The 13,385-nt window shown below is 58.9% G+C and overlaps 1 protein-coding gene across 1 annotated transcript; it reads left to right on the top strand.

Annotated features, from left to right (window-relative positions):
* Positions 1 to 1,238: 1,238 nt before the first annotated feature.
* ZNF865 (zinc finger protein 865) lies at positions 1,239 to 13,365 on the top strand. The gene is made up of 2 exons (XM_058530336.1): positions 1,239 to 1,337; positions 7,622 to 13,365. The coding sequence occupies exon 2, from the start codon at positions 7,649 to 7,651 to the stop codon at positions 10,793 to 10,795; it is 3,147 nt and encodes a 1,048-aa protein (XP_058386319.1). The 5' UTR covers positions 1,239 to 1,337; positions 7,622 to 7,648; the 3' UTR covers positions 10,796 to 13,365.
* The last annotated feature ends 20 nt before the right edge of the window (positions 13,366 to 13,385 follow it).

Below are 13,385 nucleotides of genomic sequence, written 5' to 3' on the forward strand. Positions count from 1 at the left end.
GCTTATTGGGCAGGAGGTGAGACCTATGGGCGGGGCTTAGGAGAATATGCTGAGAACTGCGGTGGGGCTTAAATTGGTTTAGAGGCTGGCAGAAAGTGAGAGAGCCTTTAGAGGGAGTAGATAGGGTTTATCCGACAGGAGGGGCTTCATGGGGAAACTGCGGGAAAGCAAGGTGTCAGGAGAGGTGGGACTTAACTGTTAAGAGAAGACACTGAGCCGTGAGCATTCAGGCTATTCAGGCCCAGGGGAGAGAAGGGGGTGCCTAAGGGAGGAGTAACTAAGGGAAGTCCCTGAGAGAGAGGGAGCTTAGTAGGAACGGCCAAGTAGGACTGGTCTTAGCTGCTTGAGGGCGGAGGGGGGGGGGCACCGAGTTAGGGGCGAGGCTTATAGAGAGTATAGGAGAAGAGCAGTGTGAAGTGTGTTAGAGCTGTGGTTCTAACTTCAGCCTGCATCAGAATCCCCTGAAGGGTACTTTTAAAACACAGATCCCTAGGCCCTACCCTTGGGATTTCTGGTTCAGAAGGTCTGGGGCAGGGGGCCTGAGAATTTCCATTTCTCACAATTTCCTGGGTGCTGCTGCTGCTGGCCTCTGAACTATACTTTGAGAACCGGTGACTTAAGGGAATGCTTTAGAGGTGCGAGGCAGAATTATCGCGTAGAAGTTGTGAGAGAGGTGGAGCTTAAATGGTATGGGCGGAAGGGGTGGGGCTTAAACGCAGGGGCGTGGTTAGCCTAACAAGCTGAGGCGCGGGGCCTAAAGAAAGAGGCGTGGCTGAGAGCGGGGCTTAGGAGGGAGGTGGAGTTCTAGAGAGTAGGCGCTTGGAGGCGTGGAAGAACACGAGAAACTTCTTGGGGCTGGGACGAGGAGGACGGATTTTGAGGCGATGGGCGGGGCTCATAATTAAGCTCTGAAATGTGCGTGCTTCAGAACTGGGGGCGGGGCCTAAGTGCAGATTTACGCGAGGGGCGTGGCTTAACTGGATGTCCGGAGCGTGTGGGCGGTGCCCTTAGAAGAGGCGGGCGCTCAGAGCGCAGGCGCACCTTTCTCAGCTCGCTCACCGGAAGCGGCCTGGGCTCTCCCCGCTCGCGTCCCCGAGCCAGTGCGCAGGCGCACTTCCCCTTCCCCGTCGCCGCCGCCTCCTCCTCTTTCCGCTCCTCCACGCCGGCGCCTCGGAGACGGGCGCGACTTCCGCTTCCGGGCGGGCCGGCAGGCGGGCGGCGCGGGGCTGCCGGGGAGGGGGAGGGGGCGGCACTTCCGGTCGGGCCCTCGGGTCTCCCCCGAGCGGCGGCGCCTCCTCCGCCTCCTCGGCCTCCTCCCGGCGGAGACCCCGGCGCCGGTGAGTGACGGGGCGCGTGGCCCGGGGGCCCGGGGGCAGCGAGGGCGGGGGGCCCCGCCCTGGCCCGCTCTGGTCCCCAGAACGTCCCCATCAGTGCCTCTCCCGCCGGGCCCTCGCCAGGTGGGCCCCAGATCACTGCTTCCCCGTAAGACCGCTCCAGATATTTCCCCATCAACGCCCCTATGTAGGACGGCTGCCAAAACGCCCTCATTCATGGCGATCCCCTAAACTGCTGCCAAGGCCCCCCACAAATGCATTCTCATAGGATCCCTTCTATATAGCCCTCCATCATTGCTTCCTTCAGGACAGCCCCCAACATGCCACCAGCATTGCCTGCCTCCCCTGCAGGGCAGCTACCCGTGAACCCTCCGTTAGTATCCCCTATAGGTTGCCTCCAAAAATTGTTCATTAGTGCAACTGCCCCCCATTATCTCTGTCCACACACAACAGCTCCCTAAAGCTCCTAACCACTCCCCTCCCCAGAACACTCCCTGCCTTGGTGTAAAAATACTTTCTATTCTGGTCAGCGGCCAACAATGCCCTGTTTTCCTTCTGCAGCCCCTCAGTAATTCCCCTTGAGAATACCCCTTGCAGCCACCCCCCCCACACCCTCCCCATAGAACAGCTCCCTCTAGAGTTCTGCTCTCACACCCACATCCTCTCGCTCTTCAGGTCGAAATAGCTGCCTGTCTAGCCTCAGGCTCCCACGGAATACTTCTGCCCCGCCTCCCACCGCACCCTCATCCAGGTCAGCTCCTGTCTTCAGTCCTTCTCCCACAGAACAGTGCCCCACAGTGAGGCTGTCCCTCTCAGAATGCGCCCCCTCCCCTCAATAACACCTCTCGTCCTGACCTCACACTTCTTACCCAGCTCTCACTCCATCCTCCTGGACATCCTAGAGAAGACCCCTAGCTTCACTAGGGCATGACCTCTTTTTTCCCTGGGCATTCATTCATTTGTTCGTTCTTCACTGAACCTAGTTCAGGGCATACAGTTGAGAAGGAGAGAGAGGCACACACTCTTCCATCTTGTAGGGTTTTACAGTCTCGTTGAGGAGACAGATCAAAAACAAGTAAATAAATAAACAAGATAAATGCTGTCTTCTGGGTTCTCCGGGAGCCTGATGAGTGACTTCAGAGACGAAACCTGAATTAACATGCAGAGATCTGGGTGAACTGTTCCAGGCAGAAGGAATAGCAAGTGCAAAGGCCCTGAGGTGGCCATGATCATGGTGCATAGAGGAGTGACAGGGGAGGCCTGTGAGGTCAGAGTGGAGGAATTGAAGGGAAGAACGAAGGGAGAGAGTTTGCTCATAGGGCCTTGGAGGGGAGGGCATTTTGATCAATTATCTGGCTTTTGTCAGCTTTACCAAGCCGAGAATTTTTTTCATTTGTTCATTCATTCACTGTTCAACAGCTGTTTAATGAGCACCTCCTACACTGGGGATGCAGCAGAGAACAAAATAGACAAGAACCCCTGTCCTTGTGGAGTGCATATGCTAGTTCATGGGGCAGACAATTAAAAAACAAAATATGTGTGTATGTGTGAAGAAAATACAGCAGGATAAGGGTACAGAGTTATAGGGGCTGCAGTGTCAGAGAGGGTGGCAGGAAGGCCTCTTTCAAGAGATTCCTATCGTCATCTTGTCCCCCCAGAAAGTCTCGCACCAAAAAGTTACACCTGTGTGTAACTCTCCCTCCTTCTGGACAACTGTGGGCCACCACGGGGCTGTCTTAACAGCTCCTCTCCCCCAAGAGAGAAATGGCTAAGGGGATGGGGCCTGGAGTCCACTAGTGTTTATCTCTCTGAGCCAACCATGCCCTCTTTTCCTAGCCTCATTCATTCATTTATTTCACAAATATTTTTGGAGACACGCACTGTCTAGGTCCTGGGGATGGAGCAGTGAACAGAACAGATAAAATTCTTGCGTGCACAGAGCCCACCTTCTAGAGGGGAGGCCACCACCAATAAGACAAACAAGCAGAATATATGGTTTAAAGATGATGCTGACTGGAAAGGAGAGTACTGAGGCAGGAGTGTGGGTGTGGGTGACAGGTTACAGTGGTCATGGAGAGCCTCACTGAGCAGACGGCATTTGAGCAAAGACGTGAAGGAGGTGAGGGAGTGAGAGAGGTGTATACGTGGGAGTCAGAGCATTCCAGGCAGAAGCAATGGCCAGTGCAAAGGCCCTGGGACAGGAATGGAGCTGGCATATTGGAGGAGCAGCCAGGAGGCCATGGGGGCTGTGTTGGTCATTATAAGGACTTTGACTTAGAGTGAGATGGAGTCACTGCAGGGTTTTGAGCAGAGGAGGGACAGGGTTTGGCCTTAGTCGTCCTATGTATAAATTATCTAATGAATCTGTTGTGAAGTTTGAGTGCCACAAGCCATATAAGGCACATAGTACAGCCCCTGTGAGCGTTCAATAAATGCCTGTGGCTAGGCCTGGAGTTGGGTGGCAGGGAAGTGGGTGGGGCAAAGTATATTTCCAGTATAAGGTGGAGTGGGTCCTTCCTTTATTTTGGAGACATATTGAAAGGGAGGTAACAGCATGGACTCTGGAGCCCCACCACCTGCCTTCAAATCCTGGATCTGCCACTTGTCAGTAGTATGAGTTTAGGAGATTAATTTCCTCCTCTGGCCCTGAGTCTCCTCTTCTGTAAAACAAGGTTGATAATCATAACCATCTTCTAGGGTTATTGGGAAGATTCATTGAGTGAACACACATAAAGGATTTAGAAGGGTACTCGGCATGTAGAAAGCACTCATTCAGTGTTATGTGTTACTATATGTTACTATCATTAACAGACCAGAATTTCATCACAAGGCATCTTTGTTGCAGTGAAATGGCCCTCAGGTCCTGGCATCAGAGACCTGGAATCCAATGCCTGCTTTCCCCTTTACTGGCTACATGACCTTGGGGAAAAGACCCGCCCCTTCTCCTCCGTTTCCCCACTTATAAAATGGGACCAATAATGGTCCAGGACTATTGTGAGGCATCAGGGCAATGGTACATATGAAACTGGTCGAACAGTAAACACGAGCTGTTAGAATTATGGCTGTGGTTGCTGAGGGACTCCTGCCCCTTGGGAGAGGTTCCCCCCATCATGCTTCTCTGCATGAAACCCTCCTGTGACACATCTCCCCTTGGAAAGACACCAATTAAGGCCTGGGTGCCCTGAAAGAAGAAATGTCTCTTATTTCCCAGTGGAAATAATCGTGAGCCTGATCAATTCCCTGCTTCTCTCTCAGTGGCAGCCCTTCAGTGTCTGCTCACCCTGCCCTCAGGGCCCTCCTCGTCACATCACTGCCCCCAGAATTCCTTCTCCTGGGGACCCTGCTCCCTCATGTCAGCTTCATCTCTGCTAAATGTCCCCCTCTCTCTCTCTCGAGGAGTTCTGGTCAGCTTAGTCTCATCCCTTCACTCATTCAACAATTATTTATACACATAGCATTTACAGCTATAAATTTATCTCTGAGCACTACTTTAGCTGCATCTCCTAAGTTGGTATGTTGCGTTTCCATTTTTGTTCATCTAATTTCCCTTGTGATTTTTTCGTGGATCCATTGGTGATTTAGGTGGGTGTTGTTTAATTCCCACATACCAGCAAATATTTATGGAGCACCCGCACCGTGCCAGGCTAGGTGCTGGGGACACAGTAGTGAACAAGACAGGCTTGGGCCGGCCCCGTGGCTTAGCGGTTAAGTGCACGTGCTCTGCTGCTGGCGGCCCAGGTTCGGATCCTGGGCGCGCACCGACGCACCGCTTCTCCGGCCATGCTGAGGCCGCCTCCCACGTATAGCAACTAGAAGGATGTGCAGCAATGACATACAACTATCTGCTGGAGCTTTGGGGGATAAATAAATAAATAAATAAATAAAATTAAAAAAAAAAAAAGACAGGCTAGATCCTCATTCTCTTAGGTGAGGAGGTCAGACAGTAAACACACAGCAAAAGAAATATACACAGTGAGTCGGTGGCAATGACCCTGATGAAAAATGCAGCAGGATGAGAGCTAGTGAGTGATGGGGTGGGGGGTGTCACTTCTCTTGGAGGTGACATCTGAGCAGAGACCTAAAGGAGGCATTGGAGGGAGCCTTGCGATCTGGGGAAGAACGTTCCAGGCAGAGGGCACAGTCTCACCACGTCACTGCTCTGTCTGTTCAGGACAGTAATCCCCTTCCCCTCCCACCAGCCCCATGTATAAATGCCCCTCATAACCCAAAGAGCACCGCCACTTAAGGCTCCTACCCCCACAGTTCCACCTCCACCTTCCTCCACCTCAGGGAACAACCCTGGTAAAACAGCCCTGTGAGGGGCAAGGGTGGGTCGAACCACAGACTTGCTCTGTGACCTTGGGCAAGTCACTTGACCTCTCTGTGCCTCCATTTTCTCATTTGTCAAGTGGGGATAACAAGAGTCCCTATGTCGTAGTCTAATAGAGTGGTGGTGGGGATTCAGTGAGCAAGTACCTGTGACGTGCTAGAATGGTAGCTGGCCTGCAGGAAATGCCCAGTCCACAGAGGCTGTGATTACTATGGGCTCTAATGGAGGCGAGCCAGGCCAGCGGCTTCTTTCCGCAGACACCTTCCCTCCCCTCTGCCGTGGCACCCTCATCGGTCCCCTCCTCCCTGTGCTTTCTTCCGTCCCCCAGTCCCCTCCAGCGCTGTCTCCAGGTCTGAGGTTCCACCACCACCCCAGCCACGCCTTTGCTCCTTCCAGAGATCAGATTAACTAGAGGGGGTGTGAAGGGCATGGGACATTGAGTCTCATCCAAGGACACCCAGAGCTGGTGGCTAAAAATATCACCCTCCAGGCGGGGCTGGAGGAGACACTCACCTTACACCTGTGGGGGGAGAGAGCCAGGGGGCGGATGGGGGCTGACGGGCCCTGGCCTTGGTGTGGGCCCACTGACCCCTACAGTAGGCTGGGCGCAGAGCCAGGCCCCTGGGGGAGGGATGATGGCCAGGAAGCATGCTGGACCTCAGGGGCCCTTCTCCCACAGACCCTCCACCGACTCAGTGGAGACGTGACCCAAGGCCCCTGGGTGGGTCTGAGGCTCAGAGACCCCTTGCAGGAGCCGAGGTTCCAGGGTGTGGGGTGGGGGTAGGTGTAGAAAGCTGTCATCTGGGATGGAAAGTCCTGTAAAGGAGGTGCCCAGAGAATGACCACCATCTCGGAGGGGGCAGGAAGAACCCTCACGGGCGAGGACAGGAACCCGTGTTCCCTGAGCATCTGCCTCAGGCTCCGCCCAGGTGTGACATCACTGAAGGAGACTGAATGAGCTTTGTCATCCTCTGTCAGCCCCCTTAAATCCTCCTACAGTCTTGGGGTTACCGCCCCCTTTTAGAAATGGCACGTGTGGATCAGGGAGGAGATGGGGCTTGAACCTAGGTCTGCCTCGCCCTTGGCCCCATGTTTTCCACTGTGTCAGGCGCCTTCTCGAAGTGCCAGCTCCCCTGCTGTAACTTGCTTCTCACAAGCTAGCAGGTCTCCTTCCCACCTGTAGTAAAAGGACGTGCCCCTCCCCCACACTGACTTCATCCCACTTCCCTTGGTTGGTCCTGACTTTCCCCTACCAGTGGTGACAGGAGAATGCTTTCCACCTACCTAGTGTTTACAGAGGACCAGGAAGCACTGAAGAGCCTTACACAGATAGCAGCCCCGTGAGGATGAGGAAATCGAGGCACAGAGAGGTTCAGGAACTGCCTGTGGTCACACAGCTTAGATTCCAATCTGGCATTCTGGTTCCAGAGGCCACCCTTATAACCACTCTGACAGAAACTATTATTACCATTCGACAGAGGCAAAACCTGAGGAGATGGAGAACAGAGGGCTGGTGTGTGTCTGTGTGTGTGTGTTGGGAGGGGCGTGCAAGGACGCACAGGCCTGAGAGAATTTGCAAACAGCACTGAGAGCAAAGACTGTGGTGCTGGGACTATCCGAGTCGGAGAAGGAGGGCCTGCAGGCACGCATAGAGAGTGGGGGATGGATAGAGAGGAGTGTGAGGACCCCGGAAGAAATGGGAGAGATGGAGGGACTCCAAGAGACAGGAGGGAGATGAGGAGCAGTGAGGACACAGAGGAGGTGAGGGCCGAGGAGGAGAGGTCTGTGGGGCGCGGAGCTGGGGTCGGGGGGGGGGGGGGACTGTTCTCCGGGCCGGGAGGCCAGAGGGAGACCAGCGAGGCTGGAAGGTGGGGAAGGGGGCTCCAGCGCACACAGCCCCTTCCTGGCGGGGACCCCCGGCGGTCCCGTGTCCTGAGCCCTGTCCTCTTCTCCGCAGGGTCTCCCGTCTCCCACACCGCCCGAGATGGAGGCGAACCCAGCGGGCAGCGGCGCCGGGGGCGGCGGGAGCAGCGGCCTAGGGGGCGAGGACGGGGTGCACTTCCAGAGCTACCCCTTCGACTTCCTGGAGTTCCTCAACCACCAGCGTTTCGAGCCCATGGAGCTCTACGGGGAGCACGCCAAGGCGGTGGCGGCCCTGCCCTGCACCCCCGGGCCCCCGCCGCCGCCGCCGCCGCCGCCGCCGCCGCAGTACGACTACCCGCCCCAGGCCACCTTCAAGCCCAAGGCGGAGGCGCCGTCCTCGTCCTCCTCGTCCTCCTCGTCGTCGTCGTCCTCCTCCTCCCAAGCCAAGAAGTCCGACCCGCCCCTGCCGCCCGCCTTCGGGGCGCCGCCGCCCCCCCTCTTTGACGCCGCCTTCCCCGCCCCGCAGTGGGGCATCGTCGACCTCTCGGGACACCAGCACCTGTTTGGGAACCTGAAACGCGGAGGGCCCGCGTCCGGGTCGGGGGCGACGCCGGGGCTGGCCGCTCCCGCGGGGACCCCCGGGCCGCTGCCCGCCCCCTCGCAGACGCCCCCGGGACCCGCCGCGGGGGCGGCCTGCGACCCCAGCAAGGACGACAAGGGCTACTTCCGGAGGCTGAAGTACCTGATGGAGCGGCGCTTCCCGTGCGGCGTGTGCCAGAAGTCCTTCAAGCAGTCCTCGCACCTGGTCCAGCACATGCTGGTGCACTCGGGGGAGAGGCCCTACGAGTGCGGCGTCTGCGGCCGCACCTACAACCACGTCTCCAGCCTCATCCGCCACCGCCGCTGCCACAAGGACGTGCCGCCCGCCGCCGGGGGCCCGCCGCAGCCGGGCGCGCCCCTCCCGCCGCTGGGGCTCCCCCCGCCCGCGGCCAGCGCGCCCGCCCCCGCCCCCGCGTCCTCGGGCCCTCCGGTCACCCCCGCCGCGCCCGCCGCCGCCTCCGCGGACGGGAACTCGGCCCCCGCCGCCCCCGCGGGTGTGGGGGCGCCCCCTCCGGCGGCGGGGGGCGGCGAGGGCCCCTTTGCCTGCCCGCTTTGCTGGAAGGTCTTCAAGAAGCCCAGCCACCTGCACCAGCACCAGATCATCCACACGGGCGAGAAGCCCTTCTCGTGCTCCGTGTGCAGCAAGAGCTTCAACCGCAGGGAGAGCCTCAAGCGGCACGTGAAGACGCACTCGGCCGACCTGCTGCGCCTGCCCTGCGGCATCTGCGGGAAGGCCTTCCGCGACGCCGCCTACCTCCTCAAGCACCAGGCGGCCCACGCGGCGGCGGGCGCGGCGGGGCCCCGGCCCGTGTACCCCTGCGACCTGTGCGGCAAGTCCTACTCGGCGCCCCAGAGCCTGCTCCGGCACAAGGCCGCCCACGCCCCGCCTGCCGCCCCCGACGCGCCGAAGGACGGGGTGGCCTCGGTGCCGCAGCCCCCGCCCACCTTCCCCCCGGGCCCCTATCTCCTGCCCCCTGACCCTCCCGCCACGGACAGCGAGAAGGCGGCGGCCGCCGCGGCGGCCGTGGTGTATGGCGCCGTGCCCGTCCCCCTCCTGGGGGCCCACCCGCTGCTGCTCGGCGGGGCCGGGACCAGCGGGGCGGGGGGCTCCGGTGCCAGCGTCCCCGGAAAGACGTTCTGCTGCGGCATCTGCGGGCGTGGCTTTGGGCGCCGGGAGACCCTGAAGCGCCATGAGCGCATCCACACCGGCGAGAAGCCCCACCAGTGCCCGGTGTGCGGGAAGCGCTTCCGGGAGTCCTTCCACCTGAGCAAACACCACGTGGTGCACACGCGCGAGCGCCCCTACAAGTGCGAGCTCTGTGGCAAGGTCTTCGGCTACCCGCAGAGCCTCACCCGCCACCGCCAGGTGCACCGGCTGCAGTTGCCCTGCGCCCTGGCCGGGGCCGCCGGCCTCCCGGCCACCCAGGGCGCGCCGGGGACCTGCGGCCCGGGCGGCTCGGCCACGTCCGCGGGGGCCGCCGACGGACTGAGCTATGCTTGCTCGGACTGTGGCGAGCACTTCCCGGATCTCTTCCACGTCATGAGCCACAAGGAGGCCCACATGGCGGAGAAGCCCTACGGCTGCGATGCCTGCGGCAAGACGTTTGGCTTCATCGAGAACCTCATGTGGCACAAGCTGGTCCACCAGGCGGCCCCGGAGCGCCTGCTCCCGCCTGCGCCTGGCGGCCCGCAGCCCCCGGATGGCTCCGGCAGCACGGATGCGGCCAGTGTGCTGGACAACGGGCTGGCGGGAGAGGTGGGGGCGGCCGTGGCGGCGCTGGCTGGGGTGTCTGGGGGCGATGACGCCAGCGGGGCGGCGGCGGCCGGGGGCGGTGGGGGTGCCAGCTCGGGCCCGGAGCGCTTCAGCTGCGCCACGTGCGGCCAGAGCTTCAAGCACTTCCTGGGCCTGGTGACGCACAAATACGTGCACCTGGTGCGGCGGACCCTGGGCTGCGGTCTCTGCGGCCAGAGCTTCGCGGGCGCCTATGACCTGCTGCTGCACCGCCGCAGCCACCGGCAGAAGCGCGGCTTCCGCTGCCCGGTGTGCGGCAAGCGCTTCTGGGAGGCGGCCCTGCTGATGCGCCACCAGCGCTGCCACACGGAGCAGCGGCCCTACCGGTGCGGCGTGTGCGGCCGAGGCTTCCTGCGCTCCTGGTACCTGCGGCAGCACCGCGTGGTGCACACGGGCGAGCGGGCCTTCAAGTGCGGCGTGTGCGCCAAGCGCTTCGCGCAGTCGTCCAGCCTGGCAGAGCACCGGCGGCTGCATGCGGTGGCCCGGCCCCAGCGCTGCGGCGCCTGCGGCAAGACCTTCCGCTACCGCTCCAACCTGCTGGAGCACCAGCGGCTGCACCTGGGCGAGCGCGCCTACCGCTGCGAGCACTGCGGCAAGGGCTTCTTCTACCTGAGCTCCGTGCTGCGCCACCAGCGCGCCCACGAGCCGCCGCGGCCCGAGCTCCGCTGTCCCGCCTGCCTCAAGGCCTTCAAGGATCCCGGCTACTTCCGCAAGCACCTGGCGGCCCACCAGGGCGGCCGGCCCTTCCGCTGCTCCTCCTGCGGCGAGGGCTTCGCCAACACCTACGGCCTCAAGAAACACCGCCTGGCCCACAAGGCCGAGGGCCTGGGGGGGCCGGGAACAGGGGCAGGCACCTTGGCCGGGAAGGATGCCTGACCACAGGGTTTCCCGTCTGCCACTCCAGTCAGATGTCCCCTTCCGGACTGGCCCGTCCCCGGCCTATCAGACTCTTCCCCCTCCTTGCTGTTGTCCCATTCATCCTTCAGACCTTCAGACAGACTAGCCTCTTCAAGGCCCATGCCGTACAAACTCAAGACTGAATCACTCCCATCCGGGACCTCTCTGGCCCTCCTCTCATCCCACCAGACACTGAACTTGATCCTCTGTCCAACCCCGTGTTGTAACCCTCATCGGCCCCCTGCCCCCGTGGCATTCTGTCCCCCATAAGCCTCGGTGGAGATGGGTCTGAACTGCCCCTCCCTGTTCTTCTGGGCTCTGGCGGGACAGTGGAATATGAGCGGAGTTGGGAGGGTCAAGGGGGGACTGGGTGCTCTTTTGGATTGTGGGGGTGGGGGGCGGGGTGGCAGACGAGGCTTCTACAGAGCGGAGAATAATAAATCTTATCACCGGGCCGCTGGAGTCCTTTCTTGCATCCCAGGGAAAGGGGATTAAGTGCTGGCAAAAGGAAGGTTGAGAACTTGTCTCCCAGGAATTTTGATTCCCCGGCCCCCTCTGCCTCACCCTCAGGCTCTCTGCTTTTCCTCGTTCACCGGGTATTTATTGAGGATTTACCACAGCCAAGCTTTAAAGTCTGTGAGTCAGGCAAATGGGGCATGAACAAGACAGGTAAGTCTCTGTTCTCAGGAACTGACGACGTGCCTGGACTCCTTTCCCTTCAAGATGCTTTCAGCATTTGTTCACTCGGCCCCTTTTCCTGAAGCTGGACACTGGGGAAACATGAGTTAGACATGCTTCTGGTCCTCGAGAGATGGAAGAGAACTCCTGGTGAACCACTGCTGCGGGGCAGCCATGGGTGGACTCATATTTATGATAAAGCTCGCTCATAGCACCTGTGCCTCCAGGATGATTTGGGAGAGCTTCAAAATATAGTGAGCTATATGCCCTGCGACGTGTGTTTAGTTATCCCATTTGTCAGAGGAGGAGGCTGGGATCCTGGAGAAGACAGAGGCCCCGAGGACACCTAGCAAATCCGTAGTGGAACCAGGACTGCGGTCCCAGGCTGTCTCCACGCTGACACCTGAAGGCAGAGCCCGTTCAAGGGGCACTGCCTGGCTGAGTCCTGTTTGACCCCCAAGAGGGCGGCAACCCAGTGTGGCCACCATGCTCTGACGCTGAAGACCCAGCGTGAGACAGACCTCGTGCCAGGGCCCCGGGGCTCAAAAGTCCCGGGGATGTGGAGCAATGCACGCTAAAAGACGTGAGAGCACAGAGCAGTCACCTGATCAGACTGGGGGGCAAACAAGCCTCCCGGAGGAGGAGTTATGCCTGAACGATGATGCAAAGCCACGGGGCTTACCAGGTAAAGTGAGCAGAGGATTTCAGGTGGAGGGTTTGGTGAGTCTGACTAAACCTAGCTCTTCCAGAGTTTCAAATAGATTGGTATGGCTGGAGTGGTGGGGTGTGGGAGGCTGGATCCTGAAGGGCCTTGAATTCCAAATGGAGGAGGCTGGATGGTCACGTAGGCCAGAGGCTGGAAGCTGGCAGCTGCCAGGCTGGACTCAAACCACTGACATGTTTTGTTTAACCCGTGCATTAAAAAAAAATAAAGTTTGATTTAGTTGCCAACATTTGATAATCACAAGATTTTACATAATATGAACTAATGCAACTTCTGACAAATTTGGAAGATCTAGCAACACAGTTCGCATCTGCCCGGAACTGAGCAGCCTTTTCCCTCTTCAGGCAGGGCACACACTTTCCAGTCTGCCAATTCCCACCACTCTTCGAATCCCAACACTGAGCCCACGTGCCATATTTCACTTCGCCCGTGTTGGTATTTTCCCCTTGAACCCGGCCACCTTCCTCACTGATTTCCATTGCCACGCAGATCCTACAGGGATTTGTTTCTTCTCAAAGCCACAAGGAGCTGTGGGTTGGTGACAAGCCCGGGATCCATTTTTGAAAGATCCATGTGGCTGCGGTATGGGGAATGAAGAGGGCAGGCCTTGGAGGCTGGGCTGCTGGACAGTTATCCAGATGCTGAGACCACTGTTCGCTTGGTCTACGAGAGTAGTGATGATGAGAAGAAGTGTTCAGATTCCAAAGATATTTAACTGGATCAACAGCAGGAACTTGATAAGGGATTAGATAAGTGGATGAGGGATGAAGGCTTAAGGGACCTGCCAGCTTTCTAGCTTGGGTGGTGATGCCAATGAGATAGGAAACATGGACGTTTGTTTGAGTTCTGTTCACTTATGACTTGTCTATGGGATATCTTGTGGGGGGTGTTGGGCAAACAGGAAAGTGTGCAAATCCGAAGCTTTCCCTCCTTAATAAACACACTGATCATGGGAGTGCCTTCCTTTTGCCAAACTTTCTCTGGCCCCCCACTCCCATAGCGAACCGCATAACATCTCTGAATAGCCAGATGTTGTCCACGCCCATTCTAAAGATAAGGAAACAGGTTTGGGGAGAGGTATTCTGCAATTCACTGTTGGTGGCAAGACCACAGTGTGGCCCCTCTGTCCCCACCCACCAAATGCACACAACCCAAACACAAGGCCAA

The sequence above is a fragment of the Diceros bicornis genome, chromosome 34 (genome assembly GCF_020826845.1).
Source record: "Diceros bicornis minor isolate mBicDic1 chromosome 34, mDicBic1.mat.cur, whole genome shotgun sequence".
NCBI classification, from domain to species: domain Eukaryota; kingdom Metazoa; phylum Chordata; class Mammalia; order Perissodactyla; family Rhinocerotidae; genus Diceros; species Diceros bicornis.

Excerpts from the sequence above, each read along its gene's own strand:
- ZNF865 (XM_058530336.1), top strand. The coding sequence starts at position 7,649 with ATGGAGGCGAACCCAGCGGGCAGCGGCGCCGGGGGCGGCGGGAGCAGC.